This window comes from Helicoverpa armigera, chromosome 13 (genome assembly GCF_030705265.1).
Source record: "Helicoverpa armigera isolate CAAS_96S chromosome 13, ASM3070526v1, whole genome shotgun sequence".
In the NCBI taxonomy this organism is placed as follows: Eukaryota; Metazoa; Arthropoda; class Insecta; order Lepidoptera; family Noctuidae; genus Helicoverpa; species Helicoverpa armigera.
Genome location: NC_087132.1, coordinates 5,807,454 through 5,822,856, shown reverse-complemented (window position 1 = coordinate 5,822,856; position 15,403 = coordinate 5,807,454). Strand labels below are relative to the sequence as shown.

At 34.6% G+C, this 15,403-nt stretch overlaps 3 protein-coding genes across 3 annotated transcripts; 2 read left to right on the top strand and 1 right to left on the bottom strand.

Annotated features, from left to right (window-relative positions):
- The first annotated feature begins 858 nt into the window (after positions 1 to 858).
- On the top strand, positions 859 to 5,496 carry LOC110371600 (hsc70-interacting protein). The gene is made up of 9 exons (XM_021327923.3): positions 859 to 1,017; positions 1,153 to 1,361; positions 1,971 to 2,068; positions 2,945 to 3,156; positions 3,402 to 3,511; positions 3,810 to 3,969; positions 4,116 to 4,373; positions 4,635 to 4,776; positions 4,971 to 5,496. The coding sequence occupies exons 2-9, from the start codon at positions 1,177 to 1,179 to the stop codon at positions 5,039 to 5,041; spliced, it is 1,236 nt and encodes a 411-aa protein (XP_021183598.3). The 5' UTR covers positions 859 to 1,017; positions 1,153 to 1,176; the 3' UTR covers positions 5,042 to 5,496.
- A 451-nt stretch (positions 5,497 to 5,947) lies between these two features.
- Positions 5,948 to 8,158, bottom strand: LOC110371601 (large ribosomal subunit protein mL38). The gene is made up of 4 exons (XM_021327924.3): positions 7,866 to 8,158; positions 7,055 to 7,623; positions 6,787 to 6,948; positions 5,948 to 6,247 (listed from the first exon to the last, which is right to left on the bottom strand). Exons 1-4 carry the CDS (start codon positions 8,045 to 8,047, stop codon positions 5,973 to 5,975), a joined length of 1,188 nt encoding a protein of 395 aa, XP_021183599.3. The 5' UTR covers positions 8,048 to 8,158; the 3' UTR covers positions 5,948 to 5,972.
- A 1,833-nt stretch (positions 8,159 to 9,991) lies between these two features.
- Positions 9,992 to 15,336, top strand: LOC110371606 (lysine-specific demethylase 5). Its single transcript, XM_021327934.3, has one exon. The coding sequence runs from the start codon at positions 10,433 to 10,435 to the stop codon at positions 12,872 to 12,874; it is 2,442 nt and encodes an 813-aa protein (XP_021183609.3). The 5' UTR covers positions 9,992 to 10,432; the 3' UTR covers positions 12,875 to 15,336.
- The last annotated feature ends 67 nt before the right edge of the window (positions 15,337 to 15,403 follow it).

Here is a 15,403-nt window from a genome sequence, read left to right as displayed (position 1 = left end):
AATCTGGAAACGTTAATTATAGCAGTGCCCAACAAGCGGCAAATGTACCCTAATAATACCATTCATTATAAAGCTATGTGGCATAAAGGACGAGTGCTTTCCGACTCGACCCCTGAACGTGTCGAAAATAAAAGAATTCGGAATAACACAGGAGATGATTACCATTTTTATATTCTATTATGACTCTTTTCTATTTTCATGCTAACATTTTAGTTGAATAGAGTTTCGAAGTGGTTTTCTTTCAGTGTTGGGAAGCTGTATTCCCGTGTACCTATAGGCTATACTTTATCCGGGTACCTACGTGAAGAAGTTTCCCTTAGCGATACCCGTGATAGCATTTAAAAACAACTGGCAAAATATCAGAATAACATACAGGCTTATCCGTCTGGGAAGTACCTAGTTCCCTTGGAAAGCGGATGAAACCACTGGCAAAAACTAGTGATTATAAACCACAGATGGACGCTGCTGCCATCTGTGTTTAAGTTAATGTGTCACGAAAGTGAGTTGTTGTGACGGGTGACGGGATCAACCCTCGATAGCTGCATCACAGGTTTGCTATAAAAGGAGCATCAAAAGAACTTCGACAGATATCGCTACTGCTGTTGCTTTCGACTTATTTTTATGTTATTGTATAAGGACTTCTATTTATACAAGCTGTTTCTCGCGAGTTCGCAATCAGCAATCATAGCAAGAGAATTAGAGAAGTAGGTCTGTCCGTCCGTCATATTACCAATATCTAGATACCTATAATTACACCCATGACCTCAGCCCATCATGAAAAGAAACAAAACAACTTACATAAAAAAAAATGGTTTTAGTACCGTATAACAGCAAACATAGAAATGTATATAAAATAAAACGAAAAATATCAATGATTCGGCATAAATGCCTAAATAAATTAGGCATATTATTATCTGTGGTTGTAGAAGAAGCGAGAAAATTCCGTATCCGACGAAGTGTCAATTTATTTGTTTTATGCGGTCTTTGCAGTGCGGTTTCCTAGTATTTTATTAGAAAGTGAGAAAATTATTGTTATTTTACACGCATAACCATACTCTCTTTACCTGTATTGTTCGCAGTTCAATTTGAAATCTTAAAATATAGGTTTGTGACGCTATATTTCGTTGTGTTAATTATTCATTTTGCCGGCAGCTTTATCAGTGATAGTCAAGAAAAATGAGTTGTCCATTCAACGAGGAGCAACTGACGCAGTTGAAAGCATTTGTAGAGTTTTGCAAAGGCGAACCGCAGATAATACACCATCCAAAATTAGCTTTCTTTAAAGAATATCTGGCTTCACTGGGTGTCACGATTCCCGGCCCAACACCTAGTGCTAAGAATTTTACCCCATCAGGAGATAAGTAAGTATAAACTGTAATATTGATGTAATACCATCATCTCTAGCCTATTCTTCAACCAATACTTGTAGTAGCAATTGCTTGAATTTTCTCAGTAATCATACAGGCAATTAAATCCCAAGTTATATTGGTATGTTAAATAAAATGCGATGTTTAAAGCATAATTAAGTTTCAATCCTTTAATGAAGGAGTCTGCCTCTTTGTCGTTCATATTGTGATATGGAAATCATATAACTTATGAATATGTATGGCAATAATTAACTAATACATGAAAACAATGGACCTCTGTCTTCACTGTTCAATAACCTGCACTTGAAACTTTAAATCTTCCTATGCTATACTTTAGTGATTCAAAGAAAATCAATCTTATCATGAAGTATAAAATATTTTATTAAGAAAAAAACTTCACCCATGCAAAGCCAGGACGGGTTTGTCTGGGTGTTCATAATCCAACAAATATGACTACAATCCTACTGCCCTTTAGTCAGTTATGAGATTATTATAATACAAGGTCAATTTTAAAACTTTTCTAAATAGAATGTTGCTAGCTAAATATTAGTTTCTTCACCTCTGGATCTGTAGAAATAAGTGTGTCAATATGAATTATTGTAGTTACAGCAATGCATCAAACAACAATTCTGAGGAAGCAGCTGCAGCTTCTTCCGGTGAAGAGTCCTCGGCAGAATCTGATGTGGAATTGGACATGGAAGGTAATTATTTTGTACTAATAATTGAAACCAATATCTGTTAGTTAGGCCATCATAGAGGTGCAACTTGCTATACTAGATTAAAATGTACCTTGAATATATTCTGAGTAATGCAGTCTTTAATCTAAAGCTATTATTGTCATATCTGACTATTGCTGGACGTTGTTAAATGTGGGCCTTCCCCTGTGAGCACCAATTCCCTCTTAATCAGTTTGCATCCTTTCAAGTGTTGATCTTATTATAATGAAATTTTATTTAATTATAGTTATCGGCACGGATATTGTGCTCTCAGCGGAAGAGTGGGGATCACTTTGCGCACTGTACACATAAGGCAATAAACCAATAAATCGCTTCTGCGCAGGTGAAGATCATAGCCCAATATCCGTGCCGATAACTATACAAACAGTATGATATAAGTGTGCATCAAGAGCTTTGAATAATAAAAATAAAATTATCAACAACGCTATGTCATAACATGTCTGTGGACAAGATAAGTGTGTTGTTATAAAAACAATGTACAATAACTATTAAATAACAGGCCACTGATAAATCATCTCAAGTTATTTATAATTGAATGCCTTTGTTAATAATCTATACTACTATATTAAAGAGGAAACTTTTTTTTTCTTTGTTTGTACTCTAAAGACTCCAAGACTACTGAACGGATTTGACTGTTAGGAAGCTAAACAGCGAGTAACATAGGATACATTTTATTCAGACACGGGTTCCCATAGGACACAAGTGAAACTGTGGGACATCCATAGTAAATAAAATTATTGCAAAATAATAGGAAACTATTAGCTATGCAACCATAGATAGTCCAAACTCTATTGTTCAATTTTAAGAATTCAATTACAAACAACCTTTTTTTTCACACAGGTGTCATAGATGCAGACACAGTGGACAGTGCTCAGGTTATGGGAGATGAGACCAAAGAGGTGACCGATGAGGAACGAGACCAGTCCGATGAGAAGAGGTCTCAGGCCATGAAGGCTTTCTCCGAGCAACAGTATGATGAAGCCATCAAACTGTACAATGAAGCTATTGAGCTTAACCCACAGAGTGCTTTACTTTTCGCTAAACGAGGACAGGTATAATACAAGTTATTCATGTCAGAAATATTTTTATTTCTTTATCTTTGGAAACCTGAAGCTCTTTTTTGACATTGATTAATTTTAATCCTCCGTGTGAGAGGAGGCCTGTGCCCAGTAGTGGGACGATAAAAGGCTGTAACAGTAATTTTAATGTAATATTTACAACCCTTTAATATACTGTACAAAGTACTCATCAGTCCCTCTATATGTCCACGCTTAACTTAGATGTATTGTGTCCACAGATCTACCTTAAGATGAACAAACCAAATGCCTGCATCAAAGACTGCACTCGCGCTCTGGAACTGAACTGCGACAGCGCCGCTGCTTATAAATTCCGTGGACGTGCTTACAGGTGACTTTGTCCTTAAATCATATGTAGGAATATTCTACGACCTTTACAAAACTGAATGTTACAAAAATGTATGACATAGGTTGCAATTTACATCTACGTGTTAATAAAAATACATAACATTTTCACACTAATGTTAAAATGATTGCAGTGGCCTAGCATATCATGCATTTAATTCTGTGATCAGAATTTTATCAGATATTATAATGTGAGGCATTTTTTTGGAGTAATATAAAAATAAAAAACACAAAATTGCAGTATTCCACAGAGTGTAACATTAATGTCAAGCATCGCTTCACAGGTTACTGGGCAAGTTCGAGGAAGCATCTCATGATCTCTGTGAATCTCTGAAAATTGACTATGATGATCAAACCAATGAATGGCTGAGTGAGGTCAAACCCAATGCTGAGAAACTGCGCCAACACAAGCTCAGTGTGCAACGCAAGAAGGAAGAGAGAGAAGTATGTATTTACTGCTTGATTTATGTGCCCCAATGTGCTGAAAACGCCTTTTTAGAAAATCTGTTTATAAAAACAACCTCTTTAATTAAGACCCCAACAAAACGTAGGCGTTTGTAACAAAAGAGAAAACCGTTTCATTATTTCAGCATCGCGAAAAGCTGCGCAGGGCTCGTAAAGCTCAGGAGGCCAGAGCTCGCGCCGCGCGTGCACAAGCTGAAGCCAACGCTCGCGCCCCGCCCACCGGGGCTGGCGGCTTCCCAGGCGCAGGTGGCTTCCCCGGCGCGGGTGGCTTCCCGGGAGCCGGAGGCTTCGGAGGCGCGGGTGGCGGCGGCTTCCCAGCAGGACTCAACCCTCAGGACTTCAGCAACCTCCTGTTCGATCAGGAGATCATGTCTGCATTCCAGGTAATTGCGAGTTTAACATTCTTGTAGGTGTCGGTTTGAAAATAATTACATGACTAAATGAGTATGAAGTGAGTAATGAAATTGTTTATTCAATATTGCTGAATATTTGTATTTTCAACAAACTCTTTAACTTAATAATTTAAGTGTTATGTGAACCTTCTGACCCTTATAAAAAAATTTTGACTATAGATATGTGCATCAGTGTCATGCTTATACACTTGTAATCATCACAACTCAGAGAGAATCAATTCTTATTTTTAGGACCCAGAGGTCGCCGCAGCATTCCAAGATGTTTCGTCCAACCCGGCTAACTTCGTCAAGTATCAGAATAATCCCAAGATTGCTGCAGTTATAGAAAAATTGCAAACAAAACTCGGAAAAGGCGGTGCTGGCGGTTTCCCAGGTATGTTTTTTTTTTACAAGCTTTTATCCCACTCATTTGCAATAACTTGCCTTTTCGTAGGTAGACTACTAATGACTGGCAACAGTCAAATTGACAGACACCAAGATCGCAATGGCAGGGTCAATTTTATTTAATGAGAGCTATAGTATTTTTATTTGTTTTACAGCAATATTTTAATTTGATATCTGTTCCAGGTTTCGGCGGCGCCGCACCAGGAGCGGGAGGGCCGAAGGCTCCCACAGATGACGACGTTGGTCTTGACTAGATTACACCATCGCCTATGCAATATTTGGTATCAAATTAGTAATCAGAATTGCAAATTCACTAGGTATATAAAATACTGTATAACACACTTATAATATGGAGTGGGTATCATAATTATCTATGTGAAAACATAAACCCATGTGTATATTTTAAGCATTCTTTAAGAATTATTTTTGTTCAGATTGTTTTTCTTTTGTAGATTTGGCAAACCTTTGTAGTGCAAAGCTAGCTAGCAGCAACTAGTCGCTATATGGTGCGTATATAATATATTGGGCCTCAAAATTTAAATAATACGTGTGTACTAGGTTCTCAACAAGCACATGATATAAAATTTATTACCATCAAATCTATGGTTGCATTTATTGAAACTAAGTATTCTGAATATTTTACTTAAGTATTTAGTTTTCATTATGCCATATAAATTGAGTCAAAATTAAATTATGATTAACTTTCTAATGTCTGTTTTTTTTTAATATATTTTGGAAAAAACCTATAGAATGTTATTACAGACAACATACTTTTTCATACAGAAAGTATAATTTCTGATTATTTTTCTATTGGAAAATTCATGATGCTCAGACTGTACTAGATGTAACTATACTTAGAAGTTCATGCAATTTCAAGAAAAAACCCATTTCTTTGCACATTGTTTAAAATTTGGTCTGATTTAAGAAAGTTAATTTTATATTTTAATGTTTAATAAAAGTTCGTAATGGAAATAATGTGTGTTTTATTTTAACTCGTGCGGCGTAACCATACAAAGCAATGTTATTTTTGTAAACCATCCAAGCTTTTGGACTCCCTAAATTAGATAGTTTTGGGTATAGACTTGCAATGGAGGATTTGCCTAGTATTCTTGATTAAACTAGATAATTGATTAAACTTTCAAAATAATTAAACAATAATATTTCTAGCTAATACATTTACTATATCTAAACCTCATTAATTCTACCCCATCCCATCCGTATCTTCTCTTCATGAAGTTTCAACCATGATGGCATGTTTTTAGGGAACGGTTGGGCATTGGGGAACTGGAGAGGCGGTGGAGGCTTCTTGAAAGGATCCTCATTCTTCAACTTGCGTAATAAATACTCCTTGTTAATCTGCTTTGGATCCCTGTACTTATCCATGTATATGTTGAATGCCTTTCTTCGGGGAAACCATTCCTGTGGTCTGTGATAGGGCTTAGGGAAATCATACTCATAAACTGAAAAAAAAGTGATTAATTTTAGTTGAGCAAAACTGCTGTCAACATTAATGTTTTTTTGTTCTAGCCAGACTTAAGTTATTTACAGGCTATTTCAAAAGTCAGTTGCTTATTTATTTTATTTAAATTAAAGCTGTTAAACTTTTTCTGTCATACTTAATTTGGACGTAGTTATGCAGAAACGTTCCAACCCACTGTACGCGTAAATGCTTATATCTCAAATTCAACTTGAATTTGAGATATAAGCATTTACGCATATTCTTTTTTATTCTAACTAGTAAAGGTACTAGAGGTTTTATTGTTGAATTATATTGAGTTTAGATAACCATATGCTAAATTTTAGGCTGTTCAATCACAATAACTCAATTTCGGGTGACTTGTGGGTTGGAACGTTTCTGCATAACTACGTCCATTTTATATTGATAGGAGAAAAATCACCAGTAGGTAAAGGCTTGTTCTGAAGCTGTTTGGTGCTGGTTTTAATGTAGCCAAAAACCACAACCTTAGCTAAACAGACAAAGTAAAGATATAACAGTTACCTGGCTCCTTGCTTTGCAGCACATCATGGAAGAACTCTCTAACTGTAGCATCCCAGTTGGTTTGGAAAAATGCTAGTCCAGCAGGAGTTATGTCATCTTGATACTTTTGGTACCACTCTCTCGTCACAAATGTCCTGTCTTCCAGTGGTGATGATGAAGTTACTAAAAAAATCCCACTGTTATATAAGTAACAGAAAAAATAATGAAAGCACTATTAGTTTACTATGTTACTGAAAAAACCTTGAATTTTAAATTAAGCAAAAATTACCTTTTGTAACATCATAAGATAATTTCCCTTCTTGCTTGTATAAAACAAATGCATATCTATGATACCCAGTGCCCTTCAGGGGGATGGGGCGCAAGTAATCCACAATTGTATCACCTTTCTCTACAGCATTACCAGGGATATTTGCAACTAGCCAGTGCACATACTCTTTGTTGCTTTCTGTTAAATGGCCATCTAAGCTTGTAAGAGCCAGTGTCCACAGAGTGCTATCATCACTTTCATAGTTAACAATAGGATACTCTAGAGCTTCTGCTGGTTTTATTTCATTACCAGTATAAACAGGAAGATAAGAACCGTTTTTCAGATCATACAATACTTCCAAATTCAAATATGGAACAAAGTATCCTTCTCCATATAAATGTTCAAATACACCATAGTGATCAGCAATTTGTTTCTTATGCTGGGGACCCAATGTGTTGAGCCATTCCTTCTTTACTTCATTTAAATCAATTTCCAATTTGTTATTGCGCGCCAGCTGCTCTAGCTCCTTGTCTGCCTTATTTTTCTTAAGATGATCTAACCTTGATATGCGTTTACCCTCTGTTGATTTTCTGGAATGGATTATAATTTTTATTATTATTTATTTTCAAGTTTAGAAAGCATTGCTTTACAAAATTGTTTTATCTCTGAGACTATTAATTCAGGAACGCGTTATAAAATAAAGGAACATGTTGAAATGAAATGGGCTCATAGTGATTTGTTGTTACGAGTTTTACCAAACAGTTAAAGGATACCAAATAGGAATCAAAAGGGTTAATTTAATTTCGAAAAATAGTTGCAATGTATTTCTTACTTCGCTCGGGGCAAACCAATATCAATTCTTGTTGTATACAATTCATCTTTATAGTTAAGTTCGTCCAACCGCTCCTTTATAGTGCGGCAGAAAATGGGAGCTTTGCCTCTTATTCTATGTGCACATCTTATCTGTTGTAATTGTAAGTTGGCTGTCAAAGCCCCACGAAGTGTATTTAACATTTTTCTTTTAGAAATACACTTTAAATCGAAAGCTTCTTCTTATTTTTGGATGCTAAATCACATTGAGGTTATCTTAAATGACATAACATTATATGACGGAAGACAGATTGTCACTTGACAGTTTTTTTGTTGCCAGTTTACTTCAAATTATACCTTTATTGGTTGTTGGATACAACGCAGCATAATTAGACCATTTTTTGTTTGCCCTACCAGCCCACGTATAGTTATCGGCACGGATAATGAGCTCTCGGCGGAAGAGTGCGGATCGCTTTGCGCACTGTACACTTATGGCAATAAACCAATAAATCACTTCCGCGCAGGTGAAGGTCAGGGCTCAGTATCCTTGCCGATGATTATACCGTACGTACGCGGGCAGCCTATTATGTAATGCCTAATTTGAATACCTAAACGTATTTGACTTTATGACTGATATAGATGGAGTAGGTACTAATTTAATATTAATGTTTTTTTTTTTATTTAAATGAATTCTATCGCTTTCAATTCACCCTGATCCTAAGGAAACAAATTCTCGCTCCTAGATAGCAACAATAGCAACTCTCTCCGGCCATTATTGGCCATGGAGGTATTCTGTGTCTTATAACTATCTCGCCTTTTCGCCTCGCCGTGTAGTTAAATTTGATTTCAATCGGTTCAGCCGGTTACCGCCAAAGCACATCAAATACGTAGTAGGTACAGCCACCCAATGTCAAAATATTATAAAATATAAACGTAAATTCAGAAAATTTTATATAAAATAATAAATTCTTATGAATCTTTTCCCCTACAAGTTCTTTCCGTAAAAGTGTATTCACTTAGCTTATTCCTGGTAGGTATTTAATACCTATCTATGCATTAATCCGGGTAATAGTAAGTACCTACGTAAGTCGATAAAGTATAAGTTCAAAAATATTTTTATGTAAATATAATAATGTTTTGTAGTAGGTACCTACACTTTTTTCTTACGTATGCTGGCAATATGAAATAAATCGATTATTTGTACAGCCAAAACAAAACAATAAGTATAAAATATATAATAAACACATTCACGAGATGATCACAATTTTTAACTTCTTAAAAAGGGGGAAGTTTTGAATTCCAATGGCTATGTATTTTTTTAATGATTTTCCGTACATATCTCTATTTTTTTTGTTCCAACCGCTAATCGGTACACTCCCGAAATTTAATCAGGATTAAACTGAGAAATAGAGGCCATCTCTCGAAAAATATATTAACGCATCGGGTAAAAATAGTCAGTGATTTGATTTAGACTTGACTTGATGATGAAGACTACAAAGTGTCGATTGCTATTTTATTTATTCGCATTCATAAGAACTTTGCATTAGGTAATATGTGTTATGAGAACTATTGAAGTAATTAAGTGTAGTTATTTACAAATGGATGATGATAAATGATTTTGGACTAAAAGCCTAAAATGCTGAAAATTAAAAACAACATCTTTTTACCATTACTAGGTACCTACCATTTTTGGGGTTTCTTATATAGTCCGATATTACTATTGCCTTTTATATAGGTAGGTAATAGAATCTGAACCAGGCATAATACAGTTTTCATAAAATTGTATAAATGCGTAAGCAAATCTAGTAAGTTTAGGAATTTAAATAACTGAATTAGATTAATATCTATAATTCAACATCAAGCTATTTTAGAAAACTGTGGGTAAATATAGACCTCTAGCAATATTTTAAACTGCACTAAGTTATTAGAAAATGAATTTTCCTAAGTTGTGGAATCACTCTTGCAATAATTTATAGGACCTTTCATTAACAGAAAACTTATGTGAACCTTTTATTAATAGAGTCTACGTAATTAGGTATTCATGATATCAAATGGTCAAGAAATATTCGATAAAACCCCTAGTAAGCATTTCGATTCACGCCGATTGTGATTGAGGAAGAGCAAGACGACATTATATATTTAATCGTACATACGTGCACGTAATATTATTGACGAGCGAGCTGCGTTTGAACGAGGCATCAATGAACGAACTGACTGTGTCGCCTGTGTCGGTCGAGTGAGTTATCAAGTAACTGGCTGGTTGTGAGATGTGACTAGCCCGATACAGCTTTTGTAAACGAAAATCGTATAATCAATACTTATTTTGTTTCCGTGATAATTAATACTACTTACGTTTTGTCTTCAAGGAAATCAGCAATGATATTATCTTGTGTTTAAAACTGTGCGTATATCTAAAAATGCGGTGTAAATATAAAATGGCAGTGTTATAGTGTATTTTACTATCTCAACATTTTAGGAGCCATTTACACATGGTGAAAAGTCACGTAGACTTTTACTTCAAGTGAAATGTTTTACTATCGTGAGATTCAATTATTGGGTTAATAGTGTGGCTTTATTTTGTCAACGAAAATGGATAGCAAAAATATACAGAAAAATGCCATGCATAAAAGTGCAGAATTCACTTTCACTCCACCACCCGAAGCGCCTGTGTTTGAACCTACGCCCGAAGAATTCTTGGATCCACTCGGATATATAGCAAAAATTCGTCCTGTTGCAGAAAAAACAGGCATCTGTAAAATAAAGCCTCCGTCACGCTGGCAGCCACCTTTTTCTTTAGACGTGGACAAATTGAAATTTGTTCCTAGGATACAGAAAGTGAACGAGTTGGAAGCCATAACGCGTCTAAAACTTTTGTTTCTCGAGAAGATTTTAAAGTTTTGGGAACTTCAAGGATCGCCATTGAAAATACCTATGATTGAAAATAAAACCTTAGATTTGTACTGTCTCAAATTTTGGGTTGATGAAGAAGGTGGTTTTGAAGCCTGCAATAGTCCTAAAAAATGGCGTAAGATTGCTAATGCCATGGGTTACAGTCAACACACTAGTTCTATGAATTTTCTAAGGAGCAATTATGAAAAAATTTTGCTTCCCTATGAAATATTTGAAAAAAGTAAAGCTGATATATTAAAAACTGTGAAGAAGTCTGAGCCCAAATTTGAAGTAAAAGAAGATGAAGTTGGGAAGCCACAGATTATTGAAGTACCAATAGAACGAATAACAAAGATCAAAGTAGACTTAGATTTTGATGAAGATAAGCCTCACACAAGTATTAAAAAAACTAAGACAGGGTCTGATATCAAACCTGATTTTGATAGCTTAAAGAACAAAGTTGAGACTGAAGAGGTAAAACGCAACAGAGAGCTACGAAGATTAGCCTGTTATGGACCAGGGCCCAAAATGCCTGGTCTCAATGATGAAGAGTTTGATATTACAAAGTCAAGGAAGAGGCCCCGCTATGATCTGGATCCTCTTGCAGTATACCAGTGTGCAATATGCCAAAAAGACCACAGGGATGACTTGCTATTAATTTGCAATGGTTGTTCTGACACTTATCATACATTTTGTTTAAGACCTCCATTGAATGCAGTACCTGATGGAGATTGGCGTTGCCCTTGTTGCATAGCTGAGGAGGTCCATAAACCAGCAGAAGCATTTGGGTTTGCTCAGGCAGAAAGAGAATACACATTACAGCAATTTGGAGAAATGGCAGATAAATTTAAATCAGACTATTTTGCTATGTCTGGCCATTTAGTTCCAACAACAGTGGCTGAAAAGGAATTTTGGAGGATTATTTCATCAGTGGAAGAAGATGTAACAGTAGAATATGGTGCAGACCTTCACTCAATGGATCATGGATCTGGTTTTCCAACAAAATCTTCACTCAATCTATATCCTGGCGATCAAGAATATGTAGATTCAGGGTGGAACTTAAATAATTTACCAGTACTAGATGGTTCTGTTTTAAGATTTATTAATGCTGACATATCTGGCATGACTGTACCTTGGATGTATGTTGGTATGTGCTTTTCAGCATTTTGCTGGCATAATGAAGACCACTGGAGCTATTCAATAAATTATTTGCATTGGGGTGAGGCTAAAACCTGGTACGGCGTACCAGGCAGTGGTGCTGAATTGTTGGAAAATGCCATGAAAGCAGCAGCACCTGATCTCTTCAAATCGCAACCAGATTTATTACACCAGCTCGTAACGATCATGAACCCAAATATTTTGATGGCGGCTGGGGTACCAATTTATAGGACTGATCAGCATGCTGGAGAATTTGTAGTCACCTTCCCCAGAGCATATCATGCTGGCTTCAACCAAGGTTATAATTTTGCTGAAGCAGTTAATTTTGCTCCACCTGATTGGCTCAAGATAGGACGTGAGTGTATAACTCACTACAAAAATCTAAAAAGGTTTTGTGTCTTTTCACATGATGAATTGATTTGCAAAATGGCTTTGGAAGGGGATAGACTAGATTTGGAGACTGCACTAGAAACTCAAAAAGAATTAGTCAGAGCTACTGCAGAAGAAGGGAGTCTAAGAGCTCACATAGCAAAAAAGGGACTTAAGAGTGTTCGTAGGACTGCATTTGAGTTGCTCGGTGATGATGAACGGCTCTGTGAAGTGTGCAAAACAACATGTTTCTTATCTTCAGTATCATGTAGTGATTGTAAACACATGGTTTGTCTGCAGCATGCTGATGACTTATGCAAATGCCCTCTGGAGAAAAAGACATTAAACTATCGCTATGATATGGATGAACTGCACATTATGCTACAGACTATAGACTTTAGAGTAAATAGTTTTGATAAATGGATGACAGAAACAAAAAAAATATTACTTCCCACTGCACCCGACATTGGGAGGCTCCAAAAATTAAAATTGTTGATTGACGAAGCTGAGGAACTTAAAATACCAAAGTGTGCCCTGTTGGCACAACTAAAAGAAGAGTATACAAAGGCAACAGAAAATGTTGAACCAATAGTTATAGAATTAGATGATGATTAAGTTAGCATTATTTTTTCCTTTATAGGTACCTACAAACTAATACTGATTATTATGTATATTGTGTAACTTGTAATTATGCAAGATTAAACATACTCTTGGATGTAATGTCTCTATCATACATTCTTATCAATTTTATGTTCTCATCACAGTAAGGCAGCTTTAAGTATTGTGCTCTGATGTTTGATTTTTTCTCCATTATTTCTAAACTGGGTACTTATTTTTCATCTTTGTAAAATAATTATTAGTTATAAATGTGTTAATATTACATTGAAAATAAGAAGTAAATGAACATTCATTATAATGAAATGTGTAATTCTATGGCTATATAATGTATATTTGAAACCTGTGATTAGGAATTTTTACTATGTAAATATCACAGCTTTCCATTTCTTGTCATGTTACAGTAGAAATATTGTATAATTGTAGTGTTTTCCCACCGTATCATAATATATAAGATTTTGAGATAATTTTAGTTCCAAATAATTTTTATTATTTTCTTAATGGTATTAGAATCTAGATTCATTGATAGTTGATGGCAATGGAGCAAATAGTTGAGAACTAATTTGATATTAAAACATGTCCTCTTCTTTTAGATATGTACACTTTAGGGAGGTAAAGATGTCTTTACATTATAGTTGTGTTTATTCAATCGAAAATGTGGACCCAACACACATGTGGACACGTGTATGTTAGTTTAAAATTGATTAGGTCGTTTATTTACTGCACAGTCTTGCTTTTACTAATGATGATTGTACTGTTGCAAAACATACCTTCAGACACAGTAAGGATTAAATATAATATTCGGAGTATAGTTGTACTATTATAGCGCCAGTTTTAACTTCAGTCTTTAATAATACCTACCTAACAATTTGGAAACAAGTCTACTGATTGTATGAAAAGTATAAAAATATACGTTTTCTATTTGTTTTCAAGAAAAATAGATATTTGTAATTCTTGTTACAATTTAGGTGTGTTGATCTCAATTAGCAATCAGCATTATAAATATATGTCATCACAAACAAGCTTTATTATTTATTAACCTTTTTGTGGAAACAAGGTTTCAAGCTATATTTATGATGTTGAGAGTACTGTCGAAATAGTTCACGCTAAACACATGGAAATGTTATTTATAAGTATGTTTGTGGGTGTGTCAGGCAAATAGGCACTGAGGTAGCATTACCTTGTTGAGTGCAACTTTTGATTAGGTAGGAACTCTAAAAATATAATGATGTTTTTCTTATGCAGCCTGCATTTATGCAGGGATAAAGTTTTGTCTCTTCCATAGAAAAATTACACTTTTTAAGGTAAGGGCTCTTCAATTAGAGCTTCTCACATCTTACCTTAGGTGTATTGTTTATGTATGAAACATTTTTTTATACACCCAGTTATAGGTATATTTTAATTAATGTAGTATTGATTAAAAATAGAAGATAATGTGTAAATGTATGTTTCGGAAGTAAATACCGTTTATTATAATATAAAATAGTTGATGTTGATCGCATAACTGGCTATGAAATGTGTATAAGAGTGTGTTTATGTCTGAAAAGAATTAGCCTTTAATATATACTGTAATTTACTAAGATAAATATCAATTTTGATGTTTATTATAGTTAATCAAATATCAGTGATATTTATTGTAGTTAATTACAAGTAAGATTCACTTTAAACCTGACAATTACAAACTTGCCCATCTGATGCTCCTAGTGTGTGTAACTAATATAAATCAACTAAGTTTAAAGAAATGTTCTATAGTATACATTACTTCCTTATTTACGTAATCGCTGGCCTAAAATGGCACTTATTTAAGAAATTTCTGATATAATTATAACAACCTGTGTAAGGGTGCGTTTAGACTAAACGCAAATTCACATTGTTTTGTGTTATTTCTGTATTCAATATTTTTAATGTAAACAGACGCAGACAATTCTGTCGCTGTTTTCTCTAAAATAATTGTATAGGCTGGGCTATGTTCCCTCATTTGGTTTAAAACGCACCGTAACACAATGGATCTAAAAGAGCAACAATTTCGTTAGGTTTATTTTTGTTTGTTTTGATAATAAGTTCACTTATAGCGCATCATTTGGTATTTATGTGATCGAGATCCACGAACTAACCAGTTTATTTATTCGTGTTTATCATAGCTAACAGTTTAAATAAAAGACACCTTAACATACACCTGCCACAATGATCCTTAGTAGTAATAAGGCCAATACAAAGATGTACGCCATTTATTGACTGACTGCTTGTATTCATAGGAATTTAGGTTTTTTAATTTAAGTGAACATAATTATATGTATTACGTACCTTACAGTGGAATGTGACTAGTAAATTATTTTTGCGTTGTGTGATTTAATACTGTGATTACAAAATTTTATTTGCTTCTGACATAATATGTAAAATAATGAAGAATGTGAGTATTAATTTCAACAGATTTAAATTAATTAAATTCTTATATTATTAAATACCTCTTTTATTTTTCCTTTCACCATTTTTTCCACTCATCTAACCAATTGAAGAAAAAATAAAAAT

Coding starts and splice junctions, on each gene's coding strand:
- LOC110371600 (XM_021327923.3), top strand. CDS start 1,177: ATGAGTTGTCCATTCAACGAGGAGCAACTGACGCAGTTGAAAGCATTT. Junction 1,362..1,970: donor TTTACCCCATCAGGAGATAA/GTAAGTATAAAC, acceptor GAATTATTGTAG/TTACAGCAATGCATCAAACA. Junction 3,157..3,401: donor TTTTCGCTAAACGAGGACAG/GTATAATACAAG, acceptor TTGTGTCCACAG/ATCTACCTTAAGATGAACAA.
- LOC110371601 (XM_021327924.3), bottom strand. CDS start 8,047: ATGTTAAATACACTTCGTGGGGCTTTGACAGCCAACTTACAATTACAA. Junction 7,624..7,865: donor ATTGGTTTGCCCCGAGCGAA/GTAAGAAATACA, acceptor AATCCATTCCAG/AAAATCAACAGAGGGTAAAC. Junction 6,949..7,054: donor ATCTTATGATGTTACAAAAG/GTAATTTTTGCT, acceptor GGATTTTTTTAG/TAACTTCATCATCACCACTG.
- LOC110371606 (XM_021327934.3), top strand. CDS start 10,433: ATGGATAGCAAAAATATACAGAAAAATGCCATGCATAAAAGTGCAGAA.